Genomic DNA, 12,764 nt, shown 5'->3' with positions numbered 1-12,764 from the left:
AGACAATGTGCTTTGAAAGAATTACTCATGCCATGTTATGCAAACAAGTAGCAACACCAGAATTTGTACAATATATTGAAAATTTATCACACATTTCAACTTGTTTCTATTCTGGCGTAGAGGAAATACAACAATTCAAACACAGGAATGCAATCTGAAATGAGCTTCCTGCTGCTGGGGGACAGGAAAATAGAAGTGGAAAGGAAATCATCTGGTCTCTCAACTTTATAAATTTTAAAAATAATTTCTAAGACACTAAAATCAGAATGTTTTTAACTGGATCATACAAAGCATGGTTTCCTAGCACACCGACATGCTGCATACACTCAGACAACTGTATCTGTATTTACAGGTGGAGCATTTATATCTTGTGTGTAATTATGATGCTGCAAGCTCTCCTCTGGGCTGAGGTCTTTTTTAGAAAGATGGGCCAAAAACCATGCTGCCCTACAAATAATTCACCATAAAAGCTTCTTAGTGAGGTCAGCAAATATCAAAATGATTATTGTAAAGTGAAACCCCATATGTAACTCCCTGGTGATTATATCCATTTATGTTATTGATGACTTTATTGTATTTGTTAAGGCATAAGAGGTTTCTAGTTGAATTGATTGGGGTGATATTGGTGAATAAGATTATATAGGTTTCAGGTATACAATTCCACAATACATCATCTGTATATTGTATTGTGTGTTTACCATTACAAGTCAAGTCTCCTTCCATCACCATTTATCCCCCTTTTACCCTCTTCTACCTCACCCCACACCCCCTTTTAAGTGTCAGGGACAGACTGCTTCCAGCAGACTGAAAGCCAGGAAGATATCCACGTGACTGACGTGTGAGTTACACATGAATCAGGCCAGCCCATCAACACTGCAGAGATGTTGGAAGAATAAATAAGAAAGCCAGTTTTTTTAAAACAAATAAACGGTCTGAAAAGGAGAGACAGAATTGTTAGTTTCGGAGGGACTTAAAAATGTTCTAATTAAATGCAATGGGGAGAACTTCATGAACCCTAATTTAATCAAATCCTATATAATAAAAGGTTAATATGCAAATTGTCCCCTCTGGAGTTTGATCGACCGGGAGTTCAACCACTCGCTATGATGTGCACTGACTACCAGGGGGCGGTGCAGAATGAAGGAAGGCCCCTGGCCGGCACCAGTAGCCAGGGGAAGGAAGGCCCCAGCCGGCAGCCGGAAGGCCCTGATTGGCCCTGATTGCTGGCCAGGCCTAGGTACCCTACCCGTGCATGAATTTCGTGCACCCAGCCTCTAGTCAATTATAAACAGACATTTTTGAGACAATGGGGGGAAATCAAATGTAATCTGAATATTAGGTGATATTAAAGAATTATTGTTAATTTTGTTTACTACTATAATAATACTGTTATATTTAAAAAATAATTACATATGTATGGATGACATATATCTTATATAGAAGTTGCCTTTTAAGTATGTGAGGAGTGGCAGAGGACCAAGAATGGCAACATGTTAAAAACTTGAGGCTGAGGGAGTGACTATACTACTCATTAAATTATTCTCTTTACTTTTATGTATTATTGAAATGTCCCATAAATTTAAATTTAAAAAAGATTAATGAGTAGAATAAGTAGAGTCGATTCCAGAATGTTTTTATGTAAGTCGAATTCTGTGCTCTGTTTTGAAGAGGAGAATACTAAAGGTTCCTGACATGAAAGGAAATAGATAACATTGGTTTGAGCAGAAAGGACACAGATATCAGTGTTATGCATATTTGAGTATGGAAATGGAAGGCTACCGGAGCAGCTGTGAAGTAAGTGTAATAGAATTCAGAATGCAGCTGCTCATCCTCATTTTCTTGAAGAGGAATGAAACTCCCTTATTATTCAAGATGCATAAAAAGGAGAAGTGCTGTTGGTCTACGGCAGTGGTCGGCAAACTCATTAGTCAACAGAGTCAAATATCAACAGTACAACGATTGAAATTTCTTTTGAGAGCCAAATTTTTTAAACTTAAACTTCTTCTAACGCCACTTCTTCAAAATAGACTCGCCCAGGCCATGGTATTTTGTGGAAGAGCCACACTCAAGGGGCCAAAGAGCCGCATGTGGCTTGCGAGCCGCAGTTTGCCGACCACAGGTCTATGGGATGACCCTTCAGCAGGTAAGACCATGTTGTCATTTCGTTCAAATAATCAGAATGAAGTAAATGGCAAGATCCAGAATGTGCACACAGAAGTTCATTGCAGGGGCATAATCAGATCACTGCCCTCGCGCAGGGAAAGCTGTTGAATTATACGTGACAAAGAGTTCAAGGAGCTCTGAGACCTGACTCACTAAATTGAGCAGTATTAACACGGCTTATCCCACAGCAACAGCGTCCGGGTAGCACTGGAGACAGACGATGTTCAGCTGATGGAGTGATTAGAGGAGTGATTTTTCCTATTGTGTTATGAAAAAATAGCAACAGTGAGACTGCATCACGTAGAAATGAAAAAGCAGAAGCTTAACGTGAGCAGGAGTTAGTTACCACGAGACCTAATTGTGCTTACAAGACCGAACTTATAAATAATGCAAGAGGGCTCCCGTTGCTTGCTAGGTGGATATAATGATCTTCGTCTTTCTCTGAGGAAGAGATTTTCCCGGGTAAGTTTGCCAAATTACACTTCCTAATTACAAGTTGTGAATGTAATTCTGGCAGAAAGGGGAAAGAAATACACGTTCTTTTTTATTGATCCTAAACAGTTACCAATGATCCCCGGACCCACTGATGCTCATAATATATGTGAAAGTCCTTGTGCAAGGAGTGACTAGGAAATGATAATCAGCTCCCAGGGGAGGTGCTCAGCGAGTCCCCCGCCCCCCACTGGAATCTGGGAAGGCTAACTAACGGCATAAGAACAAATGGAACATGGAGGGCCCATCACAGACACACCATGCTGTCTAGCTGATTTTATGAGCTACTTAAAAAATAGGGAATGATAATAATCATTTTATGACTGGGCTCTCCTAGCAACAGAAACAAAAATAAAACCCCCGAATCAACAAGGAAGCTAGTGTTCATAGAAAATTAGAGGAAATAATTTAAAAACAGAAAAATTAGAAGTTTTAGATAATAGTTTATATAAATAAAGCATGTAAAACCTATTGGGTGGTAACTAATAAATACACCAGCCAAAATAAAATTTTAAAATTTGTGGCAGGGAAATACTTTAAAGCCAGCTCCTTTGTTCTTTTCTACCTAGTTCCTTTTCTACTTCTGTTCTTTTTCTTCCTATTGCATAACAATCTCTAAAATTAACAGATTAATGTGAGTTACTGAGATAAATTGGCCCAGACATTCTGGGCATAACCTCAATAATGCCTCTAAAATGTAAAGCATTTAAAAAGAATAAAGTGAGCCAGTGTTTAAGCTAAAGAGTACTAACCTGGGCATCAGTATAGTTTAAGTCACTTAATTGAAGCATAAGGTTTAAGCATCTTTGTTCACACACAAAAATAACAGCATAAATTGTAGTGAAATACCTATATCTCACATTTTTCAAATACATTTAGATTTAATTTTGGTGGGGAGAGAATGAAAACTTACTCTTTCCTTTGTAGACTTCCCTTTTATAACCTTATTAATAAGTGACTCAGGGTAAGGACTGCTAGGGAAGAAGGGTCCCTGTCATGTAAGGCATATTATTGAAGGTGTGTTTTTTTAAACTTTTGTGGTCTAGATTTGGGAATACATCTGAATCACGCTGGCTTCCACATAAAGAGACTGATGTCAGATGTTAATGACAAGTCAACATTATGATGGACACTCGTTGGCAGGCGAGGATACAGGGAGGCTGGGGGATTAGGATAGTCAGGGCTGACCCTAAGGATTGTTGCTCTAGTTCTATCTTATTTATAGCAAGTATACTTGTCAGAAGAAGCATGAAGACTACACCGAGATTGAGCAAGAGCAAATTTGAAGTTATTTATATGAGATATCAGCATCTAACCTATGATACTTTTGTATCATACTCTTGGTATGTGCCACAAAGTAATAAACACTGGAATAATATATATATATTATTATATGTATATATATGTATATATATACAATAGAGGCCCGTTGCACGAAATTCATGCACGGGTACAGTCCCTAGGCCTGGCCGGTGATCAAAGAGCAAGAGCCTGGCATGGAAGGGCAGGTCCCAGCTGACCTCTGGGCCCTGGGCAGCACCTGGGTCCCCGGGCCCCCACGCGCCTCTCTCTGCCTGAGTCATGGCACCTGAGTCCCCACGCGGAGATGTGGTGAGCATGGCCCGACACCACGGGCCAGGACATAGCATGGGCCTCTGGGCCGCCCAGCAGCACTGCACCGAAGCCAAGCGGGCAGCGTGCTCTCTCCTGGCTGGCCTCACAGACCAGCTCCTGCTCTAACCCACGGGGAGCCTGACCAGCCCCTGTGGTCCCGGCGGCTAGGGCCAGCTCACCCAGAAGAGGCCGCGCGGGTGCGGGGTGGGCTCCTCGTGGGCGCCCAGCACCTGAGTGTGGGGGCTTCCCCAGCATGGGAGCCCTGGCGTCCCGGAGGAGGGTAGCAGGCAGAGTGAGAGCAAGCTTGGTGGACACCCTGCATTCTTACTGCACCTCCGTCCCTGTCACTCCCGCCCCCAGGTAGCCAGCGAGAGGTCACAGCATGTCGCTGATGCCCGCCATGTTTCATGCCACCCCCTGGTGGTCAGCGCATGTCATAGTGAACGGTTGAACTCCCGGTCTCCATGTTGAAATCCCATCAAATGACCGTGCAAGGGGACAATTTGCATATTAGGCTTTTATTATATAGGATTTTAAGTATATGATTGATGTTAAGTAGTGATTGCTATTGTCCCTTAGGGGAGTCATAAGTAAAAAATAAGTAAATTATCCAAAATTGTCATTATTATGAGCCATGTATTTTATTTTTCATGCAAATGTAATAGTAACTCTAGCTATAGCTATTATGTGTAGGTTCAATGTCAGTCACTGATGCACCCATAATTTAGCCTTCTAAATACCATTCAAACTGTGGACATGTGAGCAGAGAAAAGGGACAGTGGAGTTACAATTCTATTAAAAGTTTATACGCAGTGGACTAACGTAGTATGAAGCAAATATGAGCTTTCTATTCACTTAAAAATTAAATAGAATGTAGATATAATTTCATGTATTTGCACTTTTTATTGACAGTAAAGATGCCTATGTCAAAGAACCTCTAAAATTTCCATGTGATATTTAAAACGATTCAAGTTTTAAAGTTTCCAAATCCCATCAATCCCTTCTTTAAACGCCCCCCACCTCTCTCTCCCTCTCCTTTCTTTAGTTCTTACACCATTAGATAGAATTTCCTGGAATACATCATTGTCCATATCCAAAGCTTTGCTAAGATTCTTCACTGCTTTTGCTTTCCTATTGAAAAAAAATCCTTCTCTTCCTCCTCTTCCTCCTCCTCCTCCTCCTCCTCCTCCTCCTCCTCCTCCTCCTCCTCTTCCTTTTCCTTCTGGTATTCAAATACTCCTGGAGGTATTCAATTCCCCCACAATGTGGGCTCTTGCCTCCAACTCACTCATAGAAACCTTAGGCAAAATGGTCAATGCACTGTTCCGCAAACATATAGATTTTCCTTGAGTCACCTAAATCATGTATACCTATAGTATATTTCTTACCATAAGAAATATATAAAAACTATTTGTTATATACTTTTATCCTCTCAACGGGCTGAACCCAATAAATAACATGAAGGCCACATGAAACCAGATGCAACAGAGTATATATACATCATCAACAATGTAACATTAAAAATATTTTTTCCACTTGTTGTTGGTTGAATCTGCAGATGTGGAGGCTGTGGATATGGAGGGCTGACTACTCAGCTTTGCCTTGTATCATGAAAGCAGCCATCAGCAATAGGTAAGGAAATGGGTACGACTATGTTTCAAAGGAACTCTAATTGTTTTAAAAAAAAAAGACTATGGGCTGGATTTGGTACATAGGCCATTGTTACTGATCACTGTCTAGACCAATGGTCTGGTAAAATCCATGGGATAAAAATTTCTACCTTCAAATCATAGAATGGTAAAGTTAATTCATTGGGTATTATTTCTGACAGCAAAGAAATAGTAATTTAAAGTTAATACCATTTAGTTCTTTAGGTAAAAAGAAATGCTTAAACACTCTACAAATACAAACAGGTTATAGAAAAAAATCTATTAATGGTAAAATGCAATAATCACTTTCCTGGCTGTATGTGATATATTTTGGGGACCTTAGCTTCTTCTATGGCTTCGTCAAAACCCTTTCTGGAAATTTGACCCAAAATTTCTATCTTCTGTCCTAAGTTATATCTAAAGCTAAATTTCAAATGCATACCTGGATGTTTTTAATTGGCTCCCCTGCTGTCACCGCGAATGCACAGTATACAAATTATACTCTCTAAAATCAGCTCTAGTTTCAGACCTAAGAATTTTCATCAATATGCAGTAACTATTCTCAAACTAAAAATATTGGCGTTAAAGAATCAGATCTTTGACTTGCTTATTCCTATTTCTGCTACTCTCACCTGCCACTAAGTCCTAAAATTACTTTATTGCATGTTGAAAGTCCATTTATTTTTTGTCCATTCCCACCACTGTGGTTCCTGAGACCCTACTACTTCATCTTTGCATTGCTACAATAGTGTACTAGCTGGCATCCAGACCTATGTGTCTTATCCTCCTAACTTATTCCCTACATGCTGACAGATAAAACACGGCTTTCATCAGGTGCTTGCTCCTACTCCTTATTGAACAAAGCCTAAAATACTGATCCTGGCATTTACAGCCTTCTACAAAATCACCCCGGGCTCCAGCTTGTCTTCAGAGCTTCAATTACCCACTTTTCTGTGAACATAGTTAATGTTTTTATTTTTCTTACCGCAAATGCTTAGCTTATAGAATTGACCTTATTTTGTATTTTCCCCCCTTTCTGCTAATTCTATTATGGTACAACTCAAGTTCCAGCTTACCATTTAGGTATTTCTTAAGCTCTTTAGCTTCAAATTATGGCTTTTGCAATGGATCAGCCTTTAACTCCTACATGTTAGATAATGTTACTAATGACACCACTTCCCTAACCCAATGTAAGCTCCCCGCCTTGAACATCTTCCTTCTTTCCCTACGCTCATGGCTCTCGCTACGCAGTCTTCTGAATGCACTCACGGTCGAGTGAGGGACTGGAATGAGAAAATCTGGTGTACTAGAGAGGACAGGGTGCTGTTTCTCTCTAGTCTTTCCTGATTGATGCTAATCCTTACGACACAGTTTCTTTAATCATTAAAAAATAGCTCAAGTTGGCACTTCTTAAGTCTGACCAGATAAAAACAAAGGTGAAAATAGTAAGAATATGATAGGTGAATCATGCAGAATTCTAAAAACAGCTATGACCATCAAAGGAAGAAAATGTTGGCAGTATTTCATTAGCAAAATATATTTTTACACTCTTGATTTTCCCCATTTCATGTTTCTGTAGAACATAGGCTCTAAGAAAAAAAAATTTAATCTACCAAGGCAACAAAGATTATCTTCATATGGAGTTTAAGAGGGTTCCTCTTAGTACACGGAGAAATGATGTTTCTTTCCAGATAGCCTGGGTATAGAAAAGATTGCCAAGATATAGGAAGTCATCTGACAAGTATTCCAAGATTAGAAGTCATTATTTAAGTGCAGGCAGAGGAAGAGGAACCAGCAAGAGGAAAGCAAGAATGCAACAATCAGAAAGGCATGGGGGAAGCCAAAGACCCCTTTTCACGTGCGAGTGGGTCACCGTATTAGGTACTACAAAGCAGTCAGCCAGGATGAGGCATGAACTGGCGTTTTCAGATTTGGAGATAAGATCACCAATCACAGAAAGAGCAGTTCTTATACAGACTTTGTGTCAAAGCTACAAAAGACCCATGTTAATATCATTGCTCTCATGCCAGCTATGACCGAGGTGCACATCCAATGGGGCCATAATGAGCAGGAAGCGGGGAGGATTTAACATTTAATGGAGACTTGATATGTGCAAAGCGATCTGAGGAGCATATGTTCTCAGCCTCAGAGGGAGGACATAAACGAACAAGGTTCTGCAGTTGTTGAGTAAGAGAGTCTGGAACTGAAGCTATTTTCACACTTGTGCTGTTGCCACCATATCTCAGATTTCCTCCAGTGGTGGACTGTAAATATATGGGCTGTTTTACCTAATCTCAATTCACACACTTGGATCCCTGAGTATGAACTGTGCATAGATTGTAAAATATGAATATTGGGATAATCCTAAAAGATCATTTGGTCCAACTCTCTCTTCTTTCTTTTTTTTTCATCTAAATAGATGAAGACCCAGCTATGTGAAGTAATGAATAAGATTCGCAGTGTATTAGTGAAAGAACAAGGACTAAATATTATGTTTCCTGATTCCCAAACTCATACCTGTTTTCATTATAAACTCCATGTAGGGCCCAAATTGCATGCAAATGTGTGCTTGATTCAAGGAGGAATTAGTAGGGCATGACAGAAGATCTCGTATCACTCAATTTCTCAATAAATGGGTTGAAATGAGAATGACTTTCAATTATAAATACCTAAGTCTCTAACCATAAAGGAGACAGTTATTTTTTTAGCTAAAGCTGATGGTGGAGGATACATAATGAAAATTAAACATATAAAATAAATTTCTAAAAGTCCATAGTCATTATTATTTGTAAACTAAATTTTATATTTCAAGTAGAAACTTCTTAAATGATGATCATATAAATAGAAGAGTTTTACAAAGAAGTAGCAGGGTTTTTTTTCCAAATTAGGGAAGCAATCTTCTCATTGCAAAGAAAATGGGCTCCAGATCACATCAGCAAAGGCTGGAATTCTATTCTGTATGTTTAGACTTTTGCATCATCAAATATATAACAAAGAATGAGGGATCAAAAGATGTTTTTATGAATGAAAGAGAGGTGGTAGCAGTGTTTTCAATTGCATATTCAACTACATTTTAGGTATGTAGGAGTTACATACTAAAAGTCAACGTGAGTAGAAACGATCATGTACTCTTTAAAGACTGAATTTGCTACATGCATAAATAACATGTCCAAAGCTTCGAATGTCAGTATTATTCATAATACCCAGTAAATAATATTGGCAAGTTGGAAACTTTTCCATCACTCCTTTCTCCAGATTTCCACGTTATCTAGCAGTGCAGACAGACTGCTGTCCACCTATGGCAGGTTGGAGTACATAAACCTGCCGTTTAAAACACAGTACTGCATATGAACAAAATTGGGGATAGCCCTGGCACTGTTAGGGATTTCATGCTGGGAATTTCTGGGAAACTTAACCAATTATATTACATTGCACGCACGCATGTATATCATGCAGATGGGCAAGGATATAAAGGATCTTATTGTTTAGGTGACAAGCAAAAGAATTATGGAAGACCACAATCTCCAAACTAACCACCACAACAAACAACAAGCTGCGGTGTACAATCTCTGTCATAACCCTCTCAAGAGCTTCGTCTGATTGTCTTCTAGATATCAGCAAGGGAAAAATTCAAGCAGAGGAATTATAGGCTAATGCCTAAGAACAAAGGGCACAATTTAAAAAGACGTGTTCCTGTGCTACGTAGAATGAGTGGTAAGCAGATTCATGTCTGCTCTGCTCCATTGGCTAAGCATGGCATCAAATGACAAACTCATCAAGCTGGTGGGTAGGTTAGAGATGTTGGAGAAATGAGAAACAAATCAGCTGTGGAACGAGGCCTCCCACCTCTGGCCTGTCGTCCGGGCCCACAGCCTTCCTGTGCTCCAGGGCTGTCCTGTTGCACGCTCCAAGGGACCAATTGGCACCTGCGCCATTTGTGCGTCTTCCACCTACAAGAAAGGAAAAGAAACCTCACGGAGAGGAAGCAAAAATGCCGGGCAAATCAGGGGTATGGCCACATGGAAACATGACTGTGACCACTGCAAGGAGAAATTTATTTGACGATGCTCAGTCCTATCTAAATGTAACATAGGTCTCCAAGGCATTATAAAAAGGCAGCATTAAACAGAGCAGTACTTTCTATGGTAGTGGAGACCCAGTTCATCATGGCCAAGTTCTATAAGAATAAACTCTATAGAAAGCAACTAGCCTTCTTAATGATTGGGACTGCCAGCAGATGTACCAGATGGTACCAGAGTGATGCATTCTGTTTAGTAGAGGTATGTTTATTTTATATTCAGGTTATAAAACTGCATTCATGTTGTGAGCCTTTTCTATAGTGTTCTTTTGGTTACTGTTGTAGCAACAATTCAGAGACTGCAATTGTAATGCACTTTACAGAAACAAATCTGCCAAATAAATACATTTGGTCTAATTGATGTTAGGGTTCACCGTCTAAACATGCAATTATTCTATTTTTCATAATTATTATTATTTGTCAGAACTAAATACAGATAAATGAAGATGGCAGATCTGCCATCAATTTCACCTTAAATTGCTATTTTGTGATCACACATTCCATCAATGGATGCCATAATATTTCATTTGTTGTCAGGATTGCAATTATATGCCACACTGTTTCAATTAGGTATGTACTTTCTTTTCATAGTTCTGAAGAAAAATTTCTCTAATAATTATCAGGATGATGATATATAACTTTAATAATCTTAATTTTCTTTGAGGTGGCCAAACATGAATGGAATATCTCACTAGCATCACTGAGATAACGATGTCATTTTGTCAGCAAGGATGCCAGCATTTGGGAGGAACAGATGCTTAGGCTGTTCCTCTCAGTGACAAAGAATTGCTTCCTAAAACATATCCTACCTAATAATAGACAAATATGCAAATTGACTGCCAGCCAAGCCACGCCCACCAACCAATCAGGACGAGTATGCAAATTACCCAACAAAGATGGCAGCTAATTTGCATATCAAGACAGCTTAGAAAGAAGCCAAGAGATGCTGAAGGGAGCAAAGCTTGCTTGCGGAGAAGCAAGCAAGCCGGGGGGGGGGGGGGAGAAGGGAGGAGTGGAGGCGGGGCCAGAGGAGAAGGAAGGAGAGCGGAGGCAGGGCCGGGGGAGAAGGCGGGCCAGGGGACAAGGGAGGAGCGGAGGCGGGGCCGGGGGAGAAGGAAGGAGAGCAGGGCGGGCTGACGGAGAAGGCGGGCTGGTGATAAGGGAGGAGCGGAGGCAGGGCCGGGGTAGAGTGCAGCAGGAAACCCTATTGCAGGATTTTTCCTGCAACGGGAACGCTAGTATTTACATAATTATTAACAGCTTCTCTGCATTCCTTAGACTTTACGTCAACACACAAAGTTTTCCCAAACTCCTGGAGCTAATAATACAGCATGGAGATTTATGTAATTGTCTCTCTGGAGATCATTTCAGTAGGTGAACGGCTCTTGTAAAAAGGTTAGCGATGGCACTAACAGCTATAAACATCCCAAACTTCACTGAGCCTGCAGGACAGCGTTGGACTTGAAACGTTTGCTCAATGCATTGGTCACAATGCTTTTTCTTTCACTCTCTTACCTGTAGCTTTGGCACATTTGAGGGGCCTCGCAGGCCTTCTCTTCATAGAGAGGATCGGTGCAGTCCCTGCCTCCGTTGGCTGGCAGCTGAATGATGACCCGGTGCCGAGACTGCTTCTTGACTCCGGAATTCCCTAGAATGAGGCAGCTTTTTAACCTCTGTACTCTGCACTGATAAAAGACTCTCCAAATACCATCCTGTGTGAAGAAAGTACATGGCCTCTAGCTACACGTGCTTTGACATCCCTGAATGAGAGGACGCATCTAACCTAATCATTTCCTAAATTCTCCCAAAGACTGTTTATATTGAAAACCCAATCAATTTCTATTTTAAAATGGGAAGAATGAGGAAAACAGTTTCATAGTCAACTAGGCTTCCCAATGCACAGTTGCAAAGTAATTGCTCTTTTGTATGTTCCTTGCCCCTTGAGAAATACGACAGCTCTAATTAATTTATTTTTCTCTACCTTAAGTTTATTTTCATGCCATTTCACATAGCCCTGTTTACCACACGGGACTCATACACATGTAATGAATCCTTCTTAGGAGAATATAATCCAGATTTTAATGAGAAATTTTATTTCTTTGTTATTCACTTAATTTGAAATGCATAACTCATAAATTATTTTAGTCATTTATTATTCATGTTAAACAGTCTAAGATCTTCAATTCAGGTCGCATTTTAACATCAGGGCTGTATGTAGTGAAATGAAAGTCACTTCCTGGAGGCAGAATTTTTAGAGAAGCATTTGAAATAGTGATCATTACTCTAAGTAAATAACTCCAAATTACGTTTAAAAAGCCAAAGGAAATAAGATTTATCTACAATGAAGAGATCAACTTGACAGTATTATTGATATAAAGATGCTCAAAATTTTTTAGTATTAGAAACAAATGATGTATAAGACTTGCCAACTTTAATAAGAAATATATTCCAACTTACAATAAATACACTTTAGAGATGAATAGCTGCATGGCACAATTTCACTCATAAAAGAATTCCCTAGAGAATTATTTTAATGGAGTTGGCACGATGCATTTAAATTTTTTTGTAAGATCATTAAGTACTTAATATGTAGACCACAGGAACAGAGAAATTTAGAAGAGTTAGCAGCCCCGAACAATGAAAGCTTAACCAGAAATGAAATGAAACATTCTTCAAGTTATTATGTTAGTAGAAAAATATGATTTGACAATTAGAGCATTCTAAATAATGAAACATCCTTTCTCATGAAGTTAAGGTATCCCTCAATG

General features: G+C 39.7%; 1 protein-coding gene across 1 annotated transcript in view; it reads right to left on the bottom strand.

Annotated features, from left to right (window-relative positions):
- THSD7A (thrombospondin type 1 domain containing 7A) overlaps positions 1–12,764 on the bottom strand; it is a 318,444-nt gene that overhangs the window by 58,533 nt on the left and 247,147 nt on the right. Inside the window, exons 10-11 of the mRNA XM_079785601.1 lie at positions 11,512–11,644; positions 9,765–9,868 (exon numbers count right to left, since the gene is read on the bottom strand). Of these exons, the coding sequence (XP_079641727.1) occupies positions 9,765–9,868; positions 11,512–11,644 (237 nt within the window). The remainder of the gene's footprint in view (positions 1–9,764; positions 9,869–11,511; positions 11,645–12,764) is intronic.

Source organism: Cnephaeus nilssonii, assembly GCF_951640355.1.
Source record: "Cnephaeus nilssonii genome assembly, chromosome: 12".
In the NCBI taxonomy this organism is placed as follows: Eukaryota; Metazoa; Chordata; class Mammalia; order Chiroptera; family Vespertilionidae; genus Cnephaeus; species Cnephaeus nilssonii.
The sequence above is the reverse complement of the archived record's forward strand: the minus strand, read 5'-3'. Positions and strand labels throughout refer to the sequence as shown.